Source organism: Macaca thibetana, chromosome 9 (genome assembly GCF_024542745.1).
Source record: "Macaca thibetana thibetana isolate TM-01 chromosome 9, ASM2454274v1, whole genome shotgun sequence".
Lineage (NCBI taxonomy): Eukaryota > Metazoa > Chordata > Mammalia > Primates > Cercopithecidae > Macaca > Macaca thibetana.
Window position 1 is genome coordinate 14,439,514 of NC_065586.1, and position 20,260 is coordinate 14,459,773.

Here is a 20,260-nt window from a genome sequence, read left to right on the forward strand (position 1 = left end):
CCTTTAGCAGGAAGTCAATACCCCAGAGTTAATACTCCCTTTCTTTGAGGGAGCGATATTTCTCAAGAAAAGAAAAAAAAATATTTTTCAGCAAATCTTGACCATAAAATTCATCTGCTCAAGGCTTTACGTCAATTCAATGATCATAGGCAATTTATGAACCAATGAAGTCAGCCAGCTGGGGGGCAAATCAGGATGGAATAAACTTATGCATTATTTTTGTATTTGTTCAAAGTAAAAATAACTTTTGGAGTGCCTATGGTGTTAAAATACCAGGTTCAACATAGAACTTTCCTCTCTGCTCTTATTTTCCACCATTCAAGACTGCAAACAATATGCTTTGAAAGAAAGAATGATTTTTGGAAAAATTGACTTTTACAAGGCATACAATCTAAAGAAAAGCAGAGTGGAATATAGATAAGTTCAAGTTATCTCCCTGCATGTTTTATGGGAGGTAAATTATTGATTTTGTCTTATATTTTTGTTCAAGCCACTTGTCTATCAAGTGCCCTTATACATTATCCTTTGAGAGAATACAATAGATCCTCCTAGACCAAGCTTCAAACATTGGAATTTTGATAGAGATTGCATTAAATCTGTAGGTTGCTTTGGATAGTATGGACATTTTAACAATATTAATTCTTCTAATCCATGAACATAGGATATCTTTCCATTTATTTGTGCCTTTTTCAATTTCTTTCATCATTGCTTCATAAATTTCAGTGTGCAAATCTTTCACCTCCTTGGTTAAATTCATTCCTAAGTATCTTCTCTTTTTTTGCAGCTATTGTAGATGGGATTATTACCTTGATTTCTTTTTCAGATAGTTCGCTGTTAGTGTATAGAAATGCTACTGATTGTTGTGTGTTGATTTTGTATCATGCAACTTTACCGAGTTTGTTTATTAGCTGTAACAGTTTTTTGGTAAAATCTGTAAGATTTTCTATATATAAGACCATTTTCTCACCAATGATTATTTATCTTACTTTTTACTTCTTCCTTTTGTCTAATAACTCTGGCAAAGACTTCCAATACTATGTTGCATATGGCAAGAAGTGGGCATCTTTGTCTTATTGCAGATCTTAGAGAAAAGGCTTTCAATTTTTTACTGTTGCACAAAATGTTAGGTGTGAGCTTCTCATATATGGCCTTTATAATATTGAGGTACATTCCTTCTGTACCTAGTTCGGTAAGAGTTTTTCTTTCTTTCTTTTTCAAATTACTACTTCTTGCAAACAAGGCTACTCCATAGGCAACGTGCACAGAGTAGCTGGTATGCATTTTTTTTTATCATGAAAGAACGTCGAATTTTGTCAAACCCTTTTTTGTTATTCAGTGAAATGGTCATATAATTTTTGTCCTTCGTTCTGTTAATTTGATATATCCCATTTATTGGTTTGTGTATGTTGAACCCCTTCTGCATGCCAATGATAAATCCTACTTGATTGTAGTGGACGATCCTTTTAACGTGTTTAATTCCATTTGCTAACATTTTATTGAGTATTTCTGCATCTATGTTCATCAAGAATAGTGGCTTGTAATTTTCTTTTCTTGTAATGTCTTTTTTTGGCTTTGATATCAAGGTAATGCTGGCCTTGTAAAAAGATTTAAGAAGTGTTTCCTCCTCTTCAACTATCAGAAAGAGTTTGAGAAGAGTCAGCAATAGTTCTTTTTTAAATGTCTGATAAAATTCAGCAGTGAATCCATCAGGTCTTGAGCTTTTTACTTTTTCTTTTTTTTAAGAGACAGGGTCTCACTCTGTCACCCTGGCTGGAGTACAGTGTCATGGTCATAGTTCACTGCAGCCTCAAACTCCTGAGCTCAAATATTTTTACTATCTCAGCCTCCCGAGTAACCAGGACAGCCACCAATTACCCTTAATCGGAAGGGGTCTCATTATGTTCCACAGGCTGGTGTTGAACTTGCTCACAGCCTCCCAAAGTGCTGGGATTACAGGTGTGAACCACCATGCCCGACCCTGTGCTTTTCTTTGATGAGAGAGTTGGGTCTTTTTTGTTTTTTTGTTATTTTCTTACTGATTCAATGTCCTTACTCATTGCTGGTCTCTTCAGACTGTCTACTTCTCTGTGATTCAAACTTGATAGGTTATATGTGTCTAGGAATTTATCCACCGCTTCTAGGTTATCCAATTAAAATTCCACTCTTTTTAATCTATCTTCTTTTTGGCTAAGAATAATTTTTAATCTGTCTTCTTTTTGACTAAGAATAATTATTTTAGACCTCTTGATTTTTATCACTAGCTCTTTTCCCAGTTCACTTCAGTAGAATCACATATGAGAACAGGTAAAAAGCAATAGAGTCACCGTGAGAGGCAGCTGCTGCCCAACATTCTATTAAAAAGAACATACGGGTTCATTCTGTATACAGTAAATTTGTGCTGAAGCTCTTAATGTCTTTAAGACATTATCATGGTGGTGGCGTAGAGGACAATAGTAGAATACAGTGATTAAAAGCATAAACTTTGATATTAGTCAAACTGGGTTTGAGTCCTGGTTCTGCCATATATCGACCATGTGAACTCTGGGAAGTTCACTCATTGATTCAACAAATGTTTGTTGAGTGCCTACTGTATGCCAAGCCCTAAATGAATAATACTGCAGTGAACAAGGCAGATGTTATACCCAACTTCATAGCTCATATACATAAGAGAGACATTAATTAATTACCCAAGGATTAATTTACCTAATGTTACAAAGAAGAAGTAAAACTGTATTATGAGATTGATTTGACCTGCTCTGCACAGTTCAGAAAGTTTCCCTAAGAAAGTTGGGAATCTAAGGGCCCAACATGAATTAACTAAGCACAAAGGGGAGAATGAGAACTTTGAGGAAAGGCAGTTGGTAGGTGGGAAAGCCCTGAAGCAGAGAGGAGGCTGGAAAGTCTGGAATAAGGAGAACAAAGGCAGAGGTACAAGAGGAGCAGCTGGTGATGCAAGCAGGGGCCAGAGCATGATGGGCCTGGAGGCCATGTTGAGGATTTTAGTCTTTGCCCTAAAATCAATGGGAAGTCTTCAAGCAATGGAGGAACACAGTCAAATTTGCCTTTGCTAAAGATCATTTGGTCTTCTTTGGAGAGCACAGAGCAGATTGAGGCAAAAGTGAGAGGAAGAACCACTAGGAAGCTGCTGTTCTAATATGGGTAGTGAGATTGCAGAGGAGTAGAGAAATTGACTGGATATTTATGAGGTAGAGTGGAAAGAACTCCATTGGATACGGAGGGTGAGACTGGGTCAAAGATGACTCCCAAATTTCCAAATTACAGGACTGGATGGAGAGTGGTGCCATTTACGAAGACTGGGACTGTGGATGAGAGTGAAATTTTGGAGGAGAAGGCCTTCAGTTCAGTTACAGTAGTCTCCCTTAATATGTGATTTCACTTTCCATGGCTTGACTGTTACCCATAGTCAACCACGGCTCGAAAATATTCAATGGAAAATTCCAGAAATAAACAATTCATAAGTTTTTAATCACAGGGCATTCAGAGTAGTGTGATGAAATCTCATACCATCCCACCCAGCATGGGAATCTTCCCTTTGTCCGGGATATCCACGATGTCTACACTACTGGTCCATTAGTCACTCAGTGGCCGTCTTGGTTATCAGATGGAAGAAACATAATATATAAAGGGTTTGGTACTATCTGTGATTTCAGGCACCCACTGGGAGTCTTGGAATTTACCCCAAGGAGAAGCAGGGACCACTGTATTCAACTTTGGTGACCTTCAGTTCCCTCTCCTCTATAGTAGAGGTGACAATAGTGTTGCCCCCATAGGAATATGGTGAGAATTCCATTAGGTCCCGAATGTTAAGCACTGAGCATGGTGCCTGGCACATGGAGAGCGGCAATGGCTGGAGACTAATGTTCTGCTCATCAGCCATTATGTGCAGAGGCACCTGTTCTCATAGCTCCCTGCCCTTCTCTTTGTACCACTCACTACAGTTGTCATTTTACATGCATTTCTGTGATTCTTTGAATAATATTTGTCTCCTCACTCCATTTTAAGCTCCAAAAAGACAGGGGCTATGATTTTGCTTAGCATTATATTCCCAACGCGGGGCATTGTGATGAAAATGGACAAACATACAGCCTGAGCAGGAAACACACGCCTCCCCAGAGCCCCATTCATTCCTGCAACCAGGTACCCGCAGCATGTGCACAGGGATGGCCTGCCATTTGATTACACCACAGCAAACCACACAGGTCTTCAGATTTCAATGCTAGGACACAAATCAAAACTCACCCATAGCCTAACCTCAAGCACCTCAGGAAGTTCTTTGGAAATAAATGACAGGTGTTTCCTAGCAACACTGCAAGCGGTTGTGCATGGGGGAGGCAGCAGGCCTATTTGGCGTTCCCACTTCCTGCTCTCCCTCTCCCCAGTGTCCTATTACTGCTACTCACAAAAACCTGGCTTTTCAAACTGTTCAGTTGTGTTTTTTTGAAGAACAGTCTGGGAAGCAGAGAGGAAGATCAAGAAGAAACAAAATTTACATTTAATTTAAAACATCATTTGAACCATTAATTTCCACGGCTTCCCTCGTAGAACATTAATACGAACATCTATCTAGCGATAAAACCATTTGATTTCATGTGTGTATTTTCTTAATTTGCTCCTATAGTTCTTATCTTCGAAGTATTCATGTGGCACTTTATTTCATGTCTGTTATTATTTATTACATCTTATGCAATGTCTCATCTCTGAACAGGATTACAAACACCTCCAGGGCTGGAACTGGCTCCTAGCGAGATATCTTGTCAACATATTCAGTAAGCACGTGTGCCTAATTGATCTGACTGCTTATCTCTGAGAAACACTGAAGTCACTGAGGAAGGAAAAGGGAATGGAAAGAAAGAGAGCAAACTCCAGCAAGTCCCCCTAGAGAGCAAAGCACCAACTCACTGAATTAAAGCCACATTGCAGCAGCTAGAATATTCCCTTCACGCATGTGGCTTTGCACAGTGAACTTTTTCTTCGTTGAACTTATAGGCTGGCTATCAGCTCTAATGGAGGCTCCTACAAACCCTGATTCTGATTCATAGCCTGTTGTGTAAGGTATTTCCCTCCTGGGTGGCATTTTTTTTTTTTTTCCTTTTTGAGACAGAGTCCTGCTCTGTCACCAAGGCTGGAGTACAGTAGCGCTATCTCAGCTCACTGCAACCTCTGCTGCCTGGGTTCAAGCGATTCTCTTGCCTCAGCCTCCAGAAGTAGCTAGGATTACAGGCACGCGCCATCATGCCCTGCTAAGTTTTGTATTTTTAGTAGAGACAGGGTTTCCCCATGTTGGCCAGGCTGGTCTTGAACTCCTGACCTCAAATGATCCGCCCACCTCAGCCTCCCAAAGTGCTGGGATTATAGGCGTGAGTCACTGTGTCCAGCCTCACAGTACATGTTTTTAATCATGCTGCTTTCACTGTTTGTTGGCACCTGGCTAACACAGGTGCCATTATTTCCTGGAATCTCTTAAATGAGTAAATAACCATGGACAACCAACCAAGGAGGTCCCCATGAGATTACACCTGAAGCTTCAATCCTAAAGTCACAACAGGGGAGGCTGCATCCACTACTCTCTGCTGCTAATTCTACCCTTAGCCAACATCTGTGACGGCTTCTATTAGGCCTCATAAATTAAATCCAAAGAGTCAGCATTTCTCCAGGGCTTGGCTAGCTCCTTTCCTAAGCGTCTATCTCAAGTATTCAACCAGAAGGAGCGGAAAGAGTAATAAATCGACTCTTAGTAATACGATGAAGGCCCCACCTGGTACCAAGGGAGAAGGGAAAGAGAATTCCATCGTCATCCAAGAAAGAACATCCGCCAAGACGACCTCCACTGGCCAAGCTGGAGCTCCCCCAATGCCCTGCGCGCACCAAGTAGCAGTATTTCATTACAGAGCTCCCGATTCCTCACTTCCAAGTCACTTAGTCCCGGGCCAATGAAAACAATAGGAGGAAAACCAGAGGACTGTAACTACAGTTACTGAAGTCCCAGGAGCAGCAGAAAACTCTAAAGGGCAATGCTGTTTTCATGGCGAAGTCTACACCCCTCGCGTCACTTATGAGGAGCCCCCAGCTCAGGTCTTTGTTCCATCCTTACGAGGTTGGCAAAAGGTCGAAACATTTCTCAGTGCCGCTCTGGAGTCAGAGCTTCTATCTTTTCGCTAGACCTGTTTTTCCTTCGATGATTTCAACTATAGGTCTGCATGTTTGGGGAACATTGAAACTGCTCTTGTGGGTGTTCACTGTACACGCCAGTTATGAAATTAACAGTGTTTAGATTTTAAGGGATTTTTTTGTATTAAGCAGACTTATTTTCCAAGCTTTGCTTTTATGCCGTTTTAAACACTAGTGAATCAAGGACTCATTCCGATTGTATGCAATTTTAAATACATACTAATATTGGTCAGGTGCGGTGGCTCACACCTGTAATCCCAGCACTTTGAGAGGCTGAGAAGGGTGAATTGCTTGAGCCCACGAGTTTGAGACCAGCCTGGGCAAGATAGTGAGAGCCCATCTCCACAAAAAATAGAAGAATTAGCCAGGTGTAGTGGTGAGTACCTGTAGCCCCAGCTACTCGGGAAGCTGAGGTAGGAGGATCACCTGAGCCTGGGAGATTGAGGCTGCAGTGAGCTATGATCGACTCATTGCCTGGGTGACAGTGAGAACCTGTCTCAGGGAAAAAAAAAGATCACAAATATACAGATTACATACAGAAGCCGCTCTATTTCTGGCCTTAAATTCCTTCCCTCCCCTAGAAGTAGCCGCTGTTAATATGTTAGGTAAACTTCCAGTCCTATTTGCAAGCATTTGTATAGATGAATGGATATGAATACTTAAAATTTTTTTTCATATAAATGAGATCATATGTCTATTGTTCTGCAGCTTGCTTTTTTGTTGTTGACAATAAAAATTCTATTTCAGGTCAATCCAAACAGAAAACCAAAAACAACCGTCCGTAAATGTTTTCAGGTTTCTTCAGGGAGAAAAATGAAACTGTTATAAGAGAAATATTATTTTCTCTTTCAGTTTATAGGATATTTGGGTCAATACTTATTTTCAGGAATTTTAGTTTATAATTTTTTTATTTTTAATTATTTTGGATACAAAATAGTTGTACATATTCATGGGGTATAGCTTCAAAGCCTTATTTATGTATATGTATAATAATATATTATTTTAAAAGCTGCATTATAGTACATAAAGAGAATGGGAATGTACTACACTTAATCTAGCAAACTACTAGATAAGCAGGTGGTTTGCAAGATAAATTATGACAAATGCTGTAAATATTTCTTTTTTTCTTTTTCAGAGACAAAATATGTTTGCCCAAGAAATGTTTGCTCTATGTTGCCCAGGCTGGTCTGGAACTCCTGGGCTCAAGTGATCCTCCCACCCTGGCCTTCAGAGTAGCTATGACTACAGGTGCACACCACCACACCTGGCTGCAAATGTCTTTGAAGAATAATCTCTATGCACATAAATATTTCTTAAGGTCACATTTCTAGAAATGCAACTGGTATGTCAAAAGATACATGCATTTTTAAAAGTTTTATTGTTTCAGAGATTTATCCATGTCATAGCATTTATCGGTACTTTGTTCCTTTTTATGGCTGAATAATATTCTACTGTGTGGCCATACCACATTTGCTTGTCCATTTATCAATTCATGGGCCTTTGAGGTTCTCCCACACTTTATTATGAATAATCTTGCTATAAACATTTGTGTGCAAGACTCTGTGTGTAGGTGTATGTTTTCATTTCTCTTGGGTAAGTACTTAGGAGCGGGATTGCTGGGTCATATGATAAATCTGTGTCTAACTCCTTAAGAAACTGTCAAACTTTTCCAAAGTACCTACGCCATTTTACATTTTCACCAGCAATGAAACAAGGGATTCAATTTCTCCACATCCTAGTCAACACTTGTTATTGTATATCTTTTTTGTTATATCCATTCTAGAGCGTGTGAAAATATGTTTTTAAATTGGCTTTACTAATTTGCACTTCCCCTGATGTTGTATATATGATACCTGCTTCTCTACATCCTCACCAACTATAGCCATTATCAGTCTTTCAAATTTTTGCCTTGTGGATGTTTGTGTAAAGGTTACCTCACTGTTGTTTTAGTTTGCATTTTCCTGATAGTAGTGAGCATCTCTTCATATGTTGATGGACTGTTTTTATTCCATCTTCTGTGAATTGCCTGTTCATATACTTTTTTTTTTAAACTGGATTGACATTTACAGATATTCTGTATGTAATCCAGGTATTGCTGTATATGTAATATGCCTTAGTCTGTGACACTTAACCTTTCTTACATCTTTTTTGTACAAAAGCATTTAATTTTCTCTAGTTAAATCTGTCAGTTTTCTTCATTATAGATTTTGGGCTAAATGTTATGCTTAGGAAAGCCTCCTCCAACCCTAGGATTATAGAAATATTCCCTTATATTTTCTTCTAATAATTCTACAGTTTTATTTTTATGCTGAACACTAATAAATTTGGAAATTATTCTTACATAGAGGAATATATATTTGTTTGGTTCCAATTGCCCCAAAACTTTTCACTGAATTGTTTATCCTTTCCTAACTGATCTGAAATAAAATAAAATCCCACCTCGATCATTGTAAATTTTGACATGCAAATCAGTCATTTTCTGGACTTTATATGCCACTCCATTCATCAGTTTGTCTTCTCTGAGCCAATATTGAACCAGTTAAATTACTATTGCTTGAAGGTGTGTTTTGGTATCTGGTCTGGTAAATCCCCATTCATAACTCTTATCTGTAAAGAAAATATCTCAACTAATCTTTGCAAGTGTAATGAAAATATTTCTGGATTAACAAGATCTTGTAAGAAAAATAAGGTAGAACCACATAAAGGGTCGAAATGGAAAAACAAGGATAATTTCACATTCTTTAGCTCTGTCATTACTACCAGTGCAAGGACACTTTTGTCCACTAGCAGTTTCTATTCTTCATCAAAAAAGAAACCAGGGCTCATGTCTGTAATCCCAACACTTTGGGAGGCCGAGGTGGGTGGATCACAAGGTCAGGAGATCGAGACCAACCTGGCTAACACAGTGAAACCTTGTCTCTACTAAAAATACAAAAAATTAGCTGGGCGTGGTGGCAGGTGCCTGTAATCCCAGCTACTCAGGAGGCTGACGCGGGAGAATGGCGTGAACCCGGGAAGCGGAGCTTGCAGTGAGCCGAGATCACGCCACTACACTCCAGCCTGGGTGACAGAACGAGACTCCGTCTCAAAAAAAAAAAAAAAAAAAAAAAAAAAGAAAAGAAAAGAAAAAAAAAAAAAGAAACCAGGACTCCTTGAAAGGCACAGTCCTATGTCTTGCATCAAAACAAAAACAAAAACAAAAAAAACCAAAAAGACAAAACAACAACAAAAAAATTAGGATGGCCCCAAACATCCTATTGTTGTAACAAAGTAAGGATGCTGCCATAACTGTCAAAAGCAATATTTTATTTTTTAAAAAACCAAAACCCCACAAAAACAAAAGAATAAGCGTGAAGGACTTCCACCAGCCAAGCTGTAATATTCTGAGCGTTCAAAAAAGGAGATGAAAATTATAAGGTGAGTCTATAAAGGGACACACCTTCATAGAGATTCGAAGAGAAAAAGGAGTTGTAATACAAAATTAAGATGATTATAGGATATGGCTAAGGGACTATTCATATATGTATGGACATTTTGTTTGTTGTGTGAAGAATAACACATTTTCATAAACCATAGACATGTGCTTGTTTCTAGCTATCCTCACAGAAATAAAGAAAATCATAAGATAAACTAGAAAACATAGTACAAAAAGACAAAAGAAGCCAGGCACAGTTGTGCATACCTGTCATCCCAGCATTTGGGAGGCTGAGGAAGGAGGATCACTTGAGGCCAGGAGTTCAAGACCAGCCTGAGCTGTAACAGAGTGAGACCCTGTCTCTACAAAAAAACTAAAAAAAAAAAATCAGCCAGGCATGGTGGCACATGCCTGTAGTCCCAGCTATTTGGGAGGCTGAGGTGGAAAGATTGCTTGAGCCAGGGAGATCAAGGCTGCAGTGAGCCAAGATCGCATCACTGCAGTCCAGCCTGGGTGACAGAATTCTGAGACTCTGTCTCAAAAAAATAGAATCGTCATCAGTGATCACATATAATAAATAGAAATAAAAGAGTCCACTTAATCATATATGATCACAAACAGAAGAGGATCCAGCAGTTGTGTCAAAGATAATAAATAGCCAAATATCCCAGGGACAAGCGTTCACCACACAGACTTGATGATTCTTACTAGACAAAATCTTGAAATGATCCTAGTTATATGAGATACTCATAAGGCATATGTAAGTTTTCAATTACACTAATGGACAAGATCAATAGATTGTAAAGGCAAGACAATGAGTAAGTCAGGCTGACTATGCAACATGAAAGCATCCATTTCTGGGAAGGACACCAAGTTTCCAAAATGAAAGAAGAAATGGCAAGATATTAAAAATTCCAAGACAAAGCAAGGAAGAATTAATTATAACAAAGGACTTCGTCCAGGGCCCGTGGTCCATGACTGCAGCAGCTTGGACTGTGCTGCCAGGCCCTCTGTCCTAAGAATCAGTCAAGAACCCAGATCTTGTTCCTTCAATTAGCCTGAGGGGGTAGTTCTTTCCTTTTAATCTTGGTAAAATTACTGCAAGCCCAGAAAGGAGAGTATAACTGAATATCTAGGAGAATATGAAAATAAATACGGTCATAGTAGTAGGAAAGTGTTTTTAAAAGTAGAAAACTAATGGACAAATGGCCAGGCACGGTGGCTCATGCCTGTGATCCCAGCACTTCGGGAGGCCAAGGTAGGAGGATCACTTGAGGCCAGGAGTTCCAGACCAGTCTGGGCAACATAGGGAAACCTTGTCTCTACAAGAAAATAATTAGCAGGCATGGTGGCATGCACCTGTAGTTCCAGCTACTTAGAAGGCTGAGGCGAGAGGAGAGCTTGACCCAGGCAGTCAAGGCTGCAGTGAGCTATGATCGCACCATTGCACTCCAGCCTGGGTAACAGAGAGTCTATCTCAAAAACAGTAATAATGGACATAAAGCTTGATTTTTTAAAATGGGTATATGTAAGCTATTTTTAAAATGTGCTAACCACTGTGTTCAAGTATAGTTGATATATTAAGGAGTTTACAAGGTTTTAAACAATCATGTATACTAGATCTATAGCTGCACTTTAGGCTGTTTGAGGCGATTTAATTAATTTAACTCACAATACATGTTTACATGCTCAAGAAAAATTGCTGTTTGTTTTCTTTCTCCCTTCCTTCCTAATTCAGTCAAAAAGCCACTAGGCAGTGCCTGGGAGGTGAAAGCAGTTGAGGAAGGTCAGGACATTGAGAAAATAAATAAATGAGTGGAGGACAGTGGAAGCCAGGATTGTCACTGTCGGAGGAGGGAGTGACAAATTCGGAAAGGGGGAAAAGAACATGCCACCAGGTTGGGATTGGAGGTATCAATGTGACCTCATGATTTTTTTTTTTTTTTTTTTTTTTTTTTTTTTTTTTTTTTTTTTTTTTTTTTTTGAGATGGAGTCTTACTCTGTCCAGCCCAGGCTGGAGCACAGTGGCGTGATCTCGGCTCACCGCAATCTCTGCCTCCCAGGTTCAAGTGATTCTCCTGCCTCAGCCTCCTGAGTAGCAGGGACTACAGGCAGGCACCACCACGCCTGGCTAATTTTTATATTTTTAGTAGAGACGGGGTTTCACCATGTTGGTCAGATTGATCTTGAACTCCTGACCTCAAGCAATCCACCCGCCTTGGCCTCCCAAAGTGCTGGGATTATAGGCATGAGCCACCATCCCTGGCCCGACCTCATGATATTCTATAAATACAGATATAAAAATAAACATCAATGCAAATGTGTGCATACATATTTACACTTAGACACACAGGCACATATACAGTTTGAGGGTTTCTAGGAGTAGCGGGACTGCAGTAGCAATGAACACACTTTCAACAAATGAGTGAGTGCCCTTTGTGCCACGGCGAGTGGTAATTATCATCTTGCCAGAAAATCTAGGAGCAAGTGGGAAGACATTCAAAGGATCCCCAACTGATAATCAGACTACGTTTTCTCATGAGACAAAACAAAGTAGAAACTGTGATTGTTAGCCTAGCTCATAAAGATTGTATTTATCCAAAGACCCTGGAAGTAAAATACTTCATTTTTTTATACTAGGAAATGTATGCCGGGTAGTATTATTTTAAAACTTCTTTTAGCTGTCCTATAGTATTTTAAATCTTACTAAACACTTTGAAATTGCCCTGTCTTGTTTCAAATCTATTACCACTACTGTAAAACACACACACACACACACACACACACACACACACACGCCGGGGGCGGAGTGGGGGGAGGGCGGGGAGAGAGAGAGAGAGAGAGAGAAGAGAAAGAGAGAGATTGGGGAAGTGGTCAAATGCATTGACAGCCTTAACACAGTCACCTGGGCAAACTGCCTAGTTATTCCAAGGATGCAGCTACTCCTCAATTGATTTTTGGATCTATCTTCTGTACTGGCTTTAGAGTTCATGGTACAACCTTAGAGATAGTAAATTTTTACTCTCCTGAGTAGATACAATATTTTAAAACAGTCCAAAGACACTAGAAGTTGGATGATCAAACTGAGTAATTTGTAGTTGAAAAATAAAGGCATACTTATAAAGAGACTTGAACCTCCGAAGTATTTCACCAGTAGTATAATGCGATCAGGTGTATACCTTTCCAAAGTAACTTCTTTGAGGAATAACATTCATATAGTTGAATAAGCAAAAAAAAAAAAAACCTCATAATCACACTTCAGACATGCCATATGTACTGGGGTCAAACGCACTAAACAATGGCCCTTCCCAAAACCTGTCTCCCACTGTCCTCCAAGCTATCTAAAATACAGAATACTTTGAGCTGAGGACTGACGGCTGCTGCTCAAGGCCGTAGGGTCTACTGCAATGTGTAATTTACAGTGCCATAAATACCTGAGATGACTCTGTTTGATATGATAAACTGTCAGCTGGACTGCCACAAGGCAATAGGACATAAGTGATTTGGGGGTAAGGTTGTCAATGAGGACCAGTCATCAAAAGGGAGACCCTGGAACCAACTCTCACCTTTGAACTGAACCCAACCCTGTTCTGTTCCAGATGCCCACTTTAAACAGATCAGACAAACATGGTTGCATGGTCCAAGCATGTGGTGATTTTTATTAAGAATAACTTTGGTTCTAAGAATTCCACCCTCAATTCTTTAATACTTTCCGTTAAAAACAATTATACAAGAGCAAATACAAAAAATATTAAATTATGAAAACCAATCCATTAAGGCTCCCTTTATATATATTATATACACTCAAACAAGTCAAGATTTTTCAGAGTAGAAGAATAAAGTCGACTGTTATAGCTTAGAAAGCAACACTGCTACTATGAGACTATAAAACATTGAACTAGTTTAAGAAAACCACGCTGTGGAAAAATGGAGCCATTTTTGTCAAAAAGTGGCTCAAAGCACAAAACTGCCCGGATGTTCAAGAGTCCTAGGGGTTTGGGCTGCACGGTATTAAGGGGAGAGAGGAGACTGACAGCCTGTTTGAATCAGGCTTGTAAGCCCAGGTCATCTGACAACTTCAAAGAGCTTCTCTGCCTATACATTCCACCGTTTAGCATAAAACACCACTTTACGCTATTTACAAGTCTCCTTTTGGCCAGATTTTGTACTACTCATTACAAATAATTCTGCAGATTTGAGTGAGATTAGGAAGGAAATGCTTTCTTAATTAACTTTTTTTTTTTTTCCCCCAGTGAAGAATGAATTCTAGTTAAGCTCTAGGAACAGAATTGGGCCTTCTAAAAGGAGCCTATCAGGGCCCTTGTGAATACGATCAAGTGGCAGAATTGCTTCGAGAATACAGATTTCAAGATCTGACATCTAGTTAGATAACAAGATAGGAGCCAGTCCCGAATCTTCATTTTGCAAACAGCATCACTAGTCCACAGACACAAAGAAAGAATTCCAGTCAATGTGCAATCAGAAATGGGCTTTTCCAGATCATCAGTCACCACACTTTCTTCTCTCAAAAGGAAGAGCGATGGAAAAAAATAGTTACCATTCCATTCTTCAAAACCAAATTACTATAGAGCAACAATTCTTCTTAAGCATTTCTCATTTTATTCAAATAATACTTGCTGATGAGATAGATAATCCATTTCAGGTATAATCAACTAACATGTTTCTCTAACTAGCAGTATATTATCATTGCATTTACTTTTGTTCCCATTCAGATTGAATATGGGCCTAATTGTCAACTGCTAACACTAAAGCATTCCCATAGAAAGCTAATTTCTACTATGCTAATTAAGGATTCAAAAGCTCTGGATCCAGCTTTCTATGAGTCTTCAAAGAAAGTATGAGAAGTCTCTACAATGCAGAAATGACTGGCTGAACTGTCTCTATGGAGAGCATACTAAATCCTCAAAAATTCTTCCATATCACCCAGGCAAAAGGTACCGATGCCCACACCAGCAGCTTAAAACTAATTTTGCATGAGAATGCTGCTGCTGTCTATAACTCGGCCGCTCTCTGAGGAGCGTGGTGCTAGCTAGAATGAGGGCACTCAGCAGCCCCTCCCTTCCCGTCAGCTGTTCCTGAGAGATGCAATATAGTAGTCATCGACATCATCCTTATCAACAGCATCATCACTCAAACAGTGGTGAAAGTCTTTCTTCACAAGAAAAAACAAAGATAAATATATGAGCATTAATCAGAAATTTTCAAAGCTTGGATTCTAATGACACTCATTATCATTAGACATTCAAATGCTATACATCTCATGAAGCCTCCTTAAGAGCAATCTACACTGATTTCACATTAGAATGCCTAGTGAAATCCTCACTGCCCAGCCGGTCATGGGAACCTTCCCCACACTCCTCTTGGAGAAATGAAAAGATGTGCGGGCTTCTACTTGTGATACTGAAGCTGGGTTATATGAACTAGTTCCACTCTCTAAAGGACTGGAAGGTTATTCCATCTAAAAGAACTAGATCAGCAAGACATTTAAAAACAAAACTGAACAAAAATCCTCCTAGTAATCAAAGCAATTAACAAACGGACAGGATGTACCTTCTTGGAACTGGAATGTCACTATGTAGCCTACTATTATTACACAGAGAACCAAAAGGAATGAAAATAAAATCAAGATGGGTGTTTACAGGCTTTTAAACCTTCTCACCCTATTTCTAAATTTAGTGCCAACAAGGGTAGTGGCTGTGCTCAACATTCACGTTCCTTCTCTGGTGTTAACTGCAACATGGGTGAAAGTATAAATTAGACAAGAAAATTCTGGGTCCTCAAAATAAAATTTACAGTGGGTGAACAGATTAAATGCATTTCTATGTGATCTCAATTATCTAACATAACAAAAAGGAATTAAAAGTATTTTTTTTTTTTTTTTAGCTTTTAAAAGAAAAAAGCTCCGGGTCCCACTAAACTTGGAATGGAAGAAAAACCAAGTCGTGCAACTCTCAAGAACTGATTCCAGTGTCCTCTTCCTTTTTCCTGTTCTCACTTTTCTGCTTGTTGGTTCTGTTAAGTCTCTGAACACGGGTCCATCATTCCAACTTATGTGCGGGGCACTGCCCTTCATTTGGCGAATAGGAACTGCAACCATCACAGGCAAGGCATCCACCCAGATCGTAGGAAAATCACACCAAATCCTACTGCAAGTCAAAATTCTCTGCTGGCTGGAACATTCTCCAGGGGCTTGTGCCCTGAGATTGAGGAGCACCCACAGACAGCTCTGTGGGGTGACACACGAGGTCTTGCTGCAGCCTCGGCCTAGGACTCCTGGGCTTGGGCGACTTCTTGGCCTGTTCTCCTGAGATTGCCTTTCACCTTCACGAACTCGGGGGCATTTTCTTGCTCTTCTTGCAATTTCTGCTTCTCAAGTTCAAGCTAAATGACATTCAGAAAAGGAAAAATTATTTACAAACCAAGCAGCCTTTCAAAATACTCCTCTCTCTTTGCAAAGTCCCTGACAACTTTACTTCCCCATGGAAGGAAGTCTCTCCTGGTGCCCCACTTTTAAAAAAATGGATGGATGGAGTCTGGGTAACTGTGCACAGAAACAGAGGCTACTTGGTTGTCACTGCAAATAGGACCACGAGATGACAAGAATTGAAAAGACAGGGCTAAGAAAACACATCCTGAGGTCAGCGCGCAGCTGCTCTGGAGTCTTCGTGAGGGTGAATTTCATAAAATGACCCCAGCACCCTGTGTGAATTCAGTGCCATGTCCCTGTTTTGCTTTTGCCTCTGGAATCTGTTTGAGGTCCTCAGTAGGATTCTTGTCCCCGCCTTGAACATATCTGACCCCATTTGCTGACATTTGTCTCCAATATTTCTTTCATAGTATAAATGTATACACTGACACGTCTGGTAAATCCTGCCTGCTCCAGCGCTCCAACATTCCTCAAGATAAAAAAAAAAAAAAAAAAAGAACAGCTTCCAGTCAATCCCCCTTACCTGCTCCAGCTTCTGCTGCCGTTTTAATAGCTCTATTTCCAAGTCAGATTTCTTCTTCTGTGCTTCTTCTTCCTTCTGCTTTATTACTTGGTCTCGTTTTCTTTTTTCCATCACCTTCTGCAATTCTGGTTTGTTCTGAGGAGCAAGACCCCTGCAAAAAAAGTATTAATAAAAATTTTTTAAAAGTTCATCTAATGGCTACATCGTTTTATGAACAGAAATATAACTTACAATATCAACCATGGAAAAGAGGTCTACAGAATTAGCATGATACCTACTAGGCTACAATAGGCAACATGGTGATCTAAGAAATTCACCAGCATGAAAGAAAGGCAACAGGAGATCTCCAGAGAGTACATAAAATCCATTCATTCAATAAAAATGTATTGGCCACCTGCCGCGTGCAAGACGGTAGGCTACGCAAAGAAGGGCAGTGAGGGTGGGGGTGCTCGTACGATGACTGTGATGGGTGCCCATGACGGAGACGGAGATGCTCAGGAAATCAGGGGGCTCTGCACGGAGAGAAGGCTTCCCAAAACCTAGCCCCTGATTTTTTTTTTTTTTTTTTCTGAGACAGAGTCTTGCTCTGTCGCCCAGGCTGGAGTGCAGTGGCACGCGATCTAGGCTCAATGCAACCTCCGCCTCCTAGGTTCAAGCAATTCTCCTGTCTCAGCTTCTGGAGTAGCTGGGATTACAGGTGTGCACCATCACGCCCATCTAACTTTTGTATTTTTAGTAGAGACGGGGTTTCACCACGTTGGTCAGGTTGGTCTCGAACTCCTGACCTCAGGATCCATTCACCTTGGCCTCCCAACGTGCTGGGATTACAGGCATGAGCCACCGTGCCTGGCCTCTGGCCCCTGATCTTATGCACTAAATGCAGCCTCAAGACCAGCTAGCACAGAAATTTAGACAGTAAAATGGCCCTCGAAACCTTCCCACTCTCCATTTTTCAGATCTGAAAGGGGGTTCTTGTACATCTAAAGGCACGTCCAAGGTTATATCACTACTGAAGGATATGGCCGTGCAGAATCTTAATCCCCTAACTCTCAGTCCAGTGCTCCTCCACTGAAACCCTTTCAGATGTGCGGTTGATTCTTTACAATGAAAGCAAGTCAGCCTTCAGGGAAGGTCTACATTTCTGAGAGATAAATTAGGCAGCCATCTCTCCAAATGGGGAGAAACAAGCCAAACAGGTCATGAACTAGCCACCCTCCATCTGAAATATTTGAGAGAAGTCAAGGGAAAGACATGTCTTAGCATTTTCTCCGGTGTGATCTCTGTCTAACTGTCAGCTTAAGATTTGCCTTTTCTATTTCCTTAGGATTTCTCCTATGGCTTTCCAGAATGCTGGATCATCCAGCCCACCTTTCTTCTTACTGTCTTCCTTAGTCACTTATCTTAGCCAGTCTCTGCCAACTCATTAAGTAATCTCAACTTGATGTTAAAATTTACCAAGACAATTTAAAATCAAAATAGGACCAACCACCGAACAGGAAAAGCACTATCAATTTCAGGCAGCACAGGGTGTAGGTAACAGTGCACACACACTCATGCTATGCACACAGGCACGTAGCAGAATAGTAATTCATGCTTTTCTGAACTGTAGGCAACGAACACTACTGACTCTGTCCTGGACTCCAGGATGGGCCTGAGCACTTCCCACACACCTCCTGGTCTGGCTGCTGGTGACTGCTAATCTGTAGACCAGGGACAAGGTTGTTTTTTAAACAACTCCTATCAACTACCGTGACTCACCAACTAGGACTCATCTGAGCAACTGTTAAATAACAATTTCCAATATATGTGCTCTGACCAGAGAAACTCAACAGCACACTCACCTTGATCCCTTTCAAGTCCACACAATCACATCTGTAAACCAATCCTCAATTGCATACTTCCTCGTTCATCTAGAATTTCTAAAAATTCTGGCATCTCTCCTATGTAGATGCTTTTAAAATTCACAATAAAAACTTAATTCAAAGTTGTTCTTTAGAGTAAAAATCAGTATATTCCATCTTTTTTTTTTTTTTTTTTTTTTCTGAGACAGGGTCTCTCTGTTGCCCAGGCTGGAGTGCAGTAGCATGATCTCAGCTCACTGAAACCTCCGCCTCCTGAGCTCCAGCGATCCTCCCACCTCAGCCTCCTGAGCAGTTGGGGCCACAGGCACATGCCATCACGCCCAGTTTTTTTTTTGTTTGTTTTTTTGTTTTTCTTTTTGAGATGGAGTTTTGCTTCTGTCACCCAGGCTGGAGTGCAATGGCACCATCTCGGCTCACTGCAACCCCCTCTTCCCAGGTTCAAGCGATTCTACTCCCTAAGCCTCCCGAGGAGCTGGGATTACAGGTGCCCACAGCCACGCCCAGATAATTTTTTTGTATTTTTGGGAGAGATGGGGTTTTACCAGGTTGGCCAGGCTGGTCTCGAACTCCTGAGCTCAAGTCATCTACCCGCCTTGGCCTCCCAAAGTGGTGGGATTACAGGCATAAGCAACCACACCCAGCTAGTATAGTCCATCCTTAATGACAGAGGACACACAGTCAAAATAATATATATCTCCAATTTCCCAATTTTTATTAGCAGAACTTTCCGTTAAAAAATATCTGGCCAAATTTCCAGTGAAACAAAAGAGGCAGGTGACTTTTGTGCTTTAATTATGGTTTGCTTCATACTTACCAAGACTGAACAACAGGGTAAAAAATATGGACAGATTAAATCTTTAATCAGCACAATATAAGTTGCTTAAGAGTACTCTGTTCAAAATAAAGGTGTTATTAACCACAGGAAAAGCTGTTTTTAAGTAATCTGAATAAAGATTTACTCAGTTTCATGACTACTAAAAAGTCTTGATATAACACTATAGACAGAATTAAGGGATTTAAATTTTAGGATTAAGAATTTAGCTATCTGAATAATTTAAATTTCAAACATTTTTCTTTCCCTACATTTCACTGGCAAAATGAACTTCAACTATTATTAAATTCTCCTGGATTATGCAAAAGCTGCTGAACATTTTGATGTATGACACAATTGGCTCACACTCTATTGCAACCTATGAATGGGTTTAACTATTACACAGTATTCATTTGCCTTTCAAAGATTTTACACAATAGTGACAGTAAGATAAAATATGTAGTAACAAAAAATTCAGGAAAATGGTGCTTATATGATAAATATTCTCTACTTACAGCAGTCAAGAAGTCATACAAATTTAGTTAAAATTTTATCACAGTGGATTACTTAACTTTCTGTGCTGAATGGAAAAAGTCAAGCATTGCCCATATAAGTCTCTAAGTCTAAATGGAGCAGAGATAGTGTTGACAGACAGAAATGAGTTTCTCCAACTTTCATAGTTAACTACAATACCACCCCTGGCATTAGAATAGTTGGTTCTCTTTAATCAATTCTGACATATACAGCTAACAAGTACTTTCAACCCCTTTATGACAGTATCACCCAAAAGCAACAGTAATTTCCAAGTTGGCTTCTTGGTCAGGTAGCTACCTGCGACTACTAAAGTGGGCAAAGCCAATTTTAAACATTATAAAATTAGTAAGTGCTCTTTGCAGAAAAAGAAAGGTAATATAGCCATATGTTAAATAAAAAAGCAAAAGCACATCCAAACCCTCTCTTTTAAACAAATCAGAGGAGCTCCACTCCACTGCAAATGTTCTGTGTGAACAGT

The 20,260-nt window shown here is 40.0% G+C and overlaps 2 protein-coding genes across 10 annotated transcripts in view; one reads left to right on the plus strand and one right to left on the minus strand.

The window, feature by feature from the left end:
• HSPA14 (heat shock protein family A (Hsp70) member 14) overlaps positions 1–20,260 on the plus strand; it is a 691,631-nt gene that overhangs the window by 332,010 nt on the left and 339,361 nt on the right. The gene's annotated exons all lie outside the window — the stretch shown is intronic.
• The window catches only part of FAM107B (family with sequence similarity 107 member B), a 253,351-nt gene continuing 246,326 nt past the window's right edge, over positions 13,236–20,260 (minus strand). For all 9 annotated transcript variants that reach the window (XM_050803271.1, XM_050803275.1, XM_050803272.1 and 6 more), the window contains 2 exons: positions 16,576–16,726; positions 13,236–16,006 (listed from right to left, as the gene is read on the minus strand). In XM_050803271.1, coding sequence (XP_050659228.1) covers positions 15,890–16,006; positions 16,576–16,726 — 268 coding nt within the window. In that variant the 3' untranslated portion in view covers positions 13,236–15,889. The remainder of the gene's footprint in view (positions 16,007–16,575; positions 16,727–20,260) is intronic.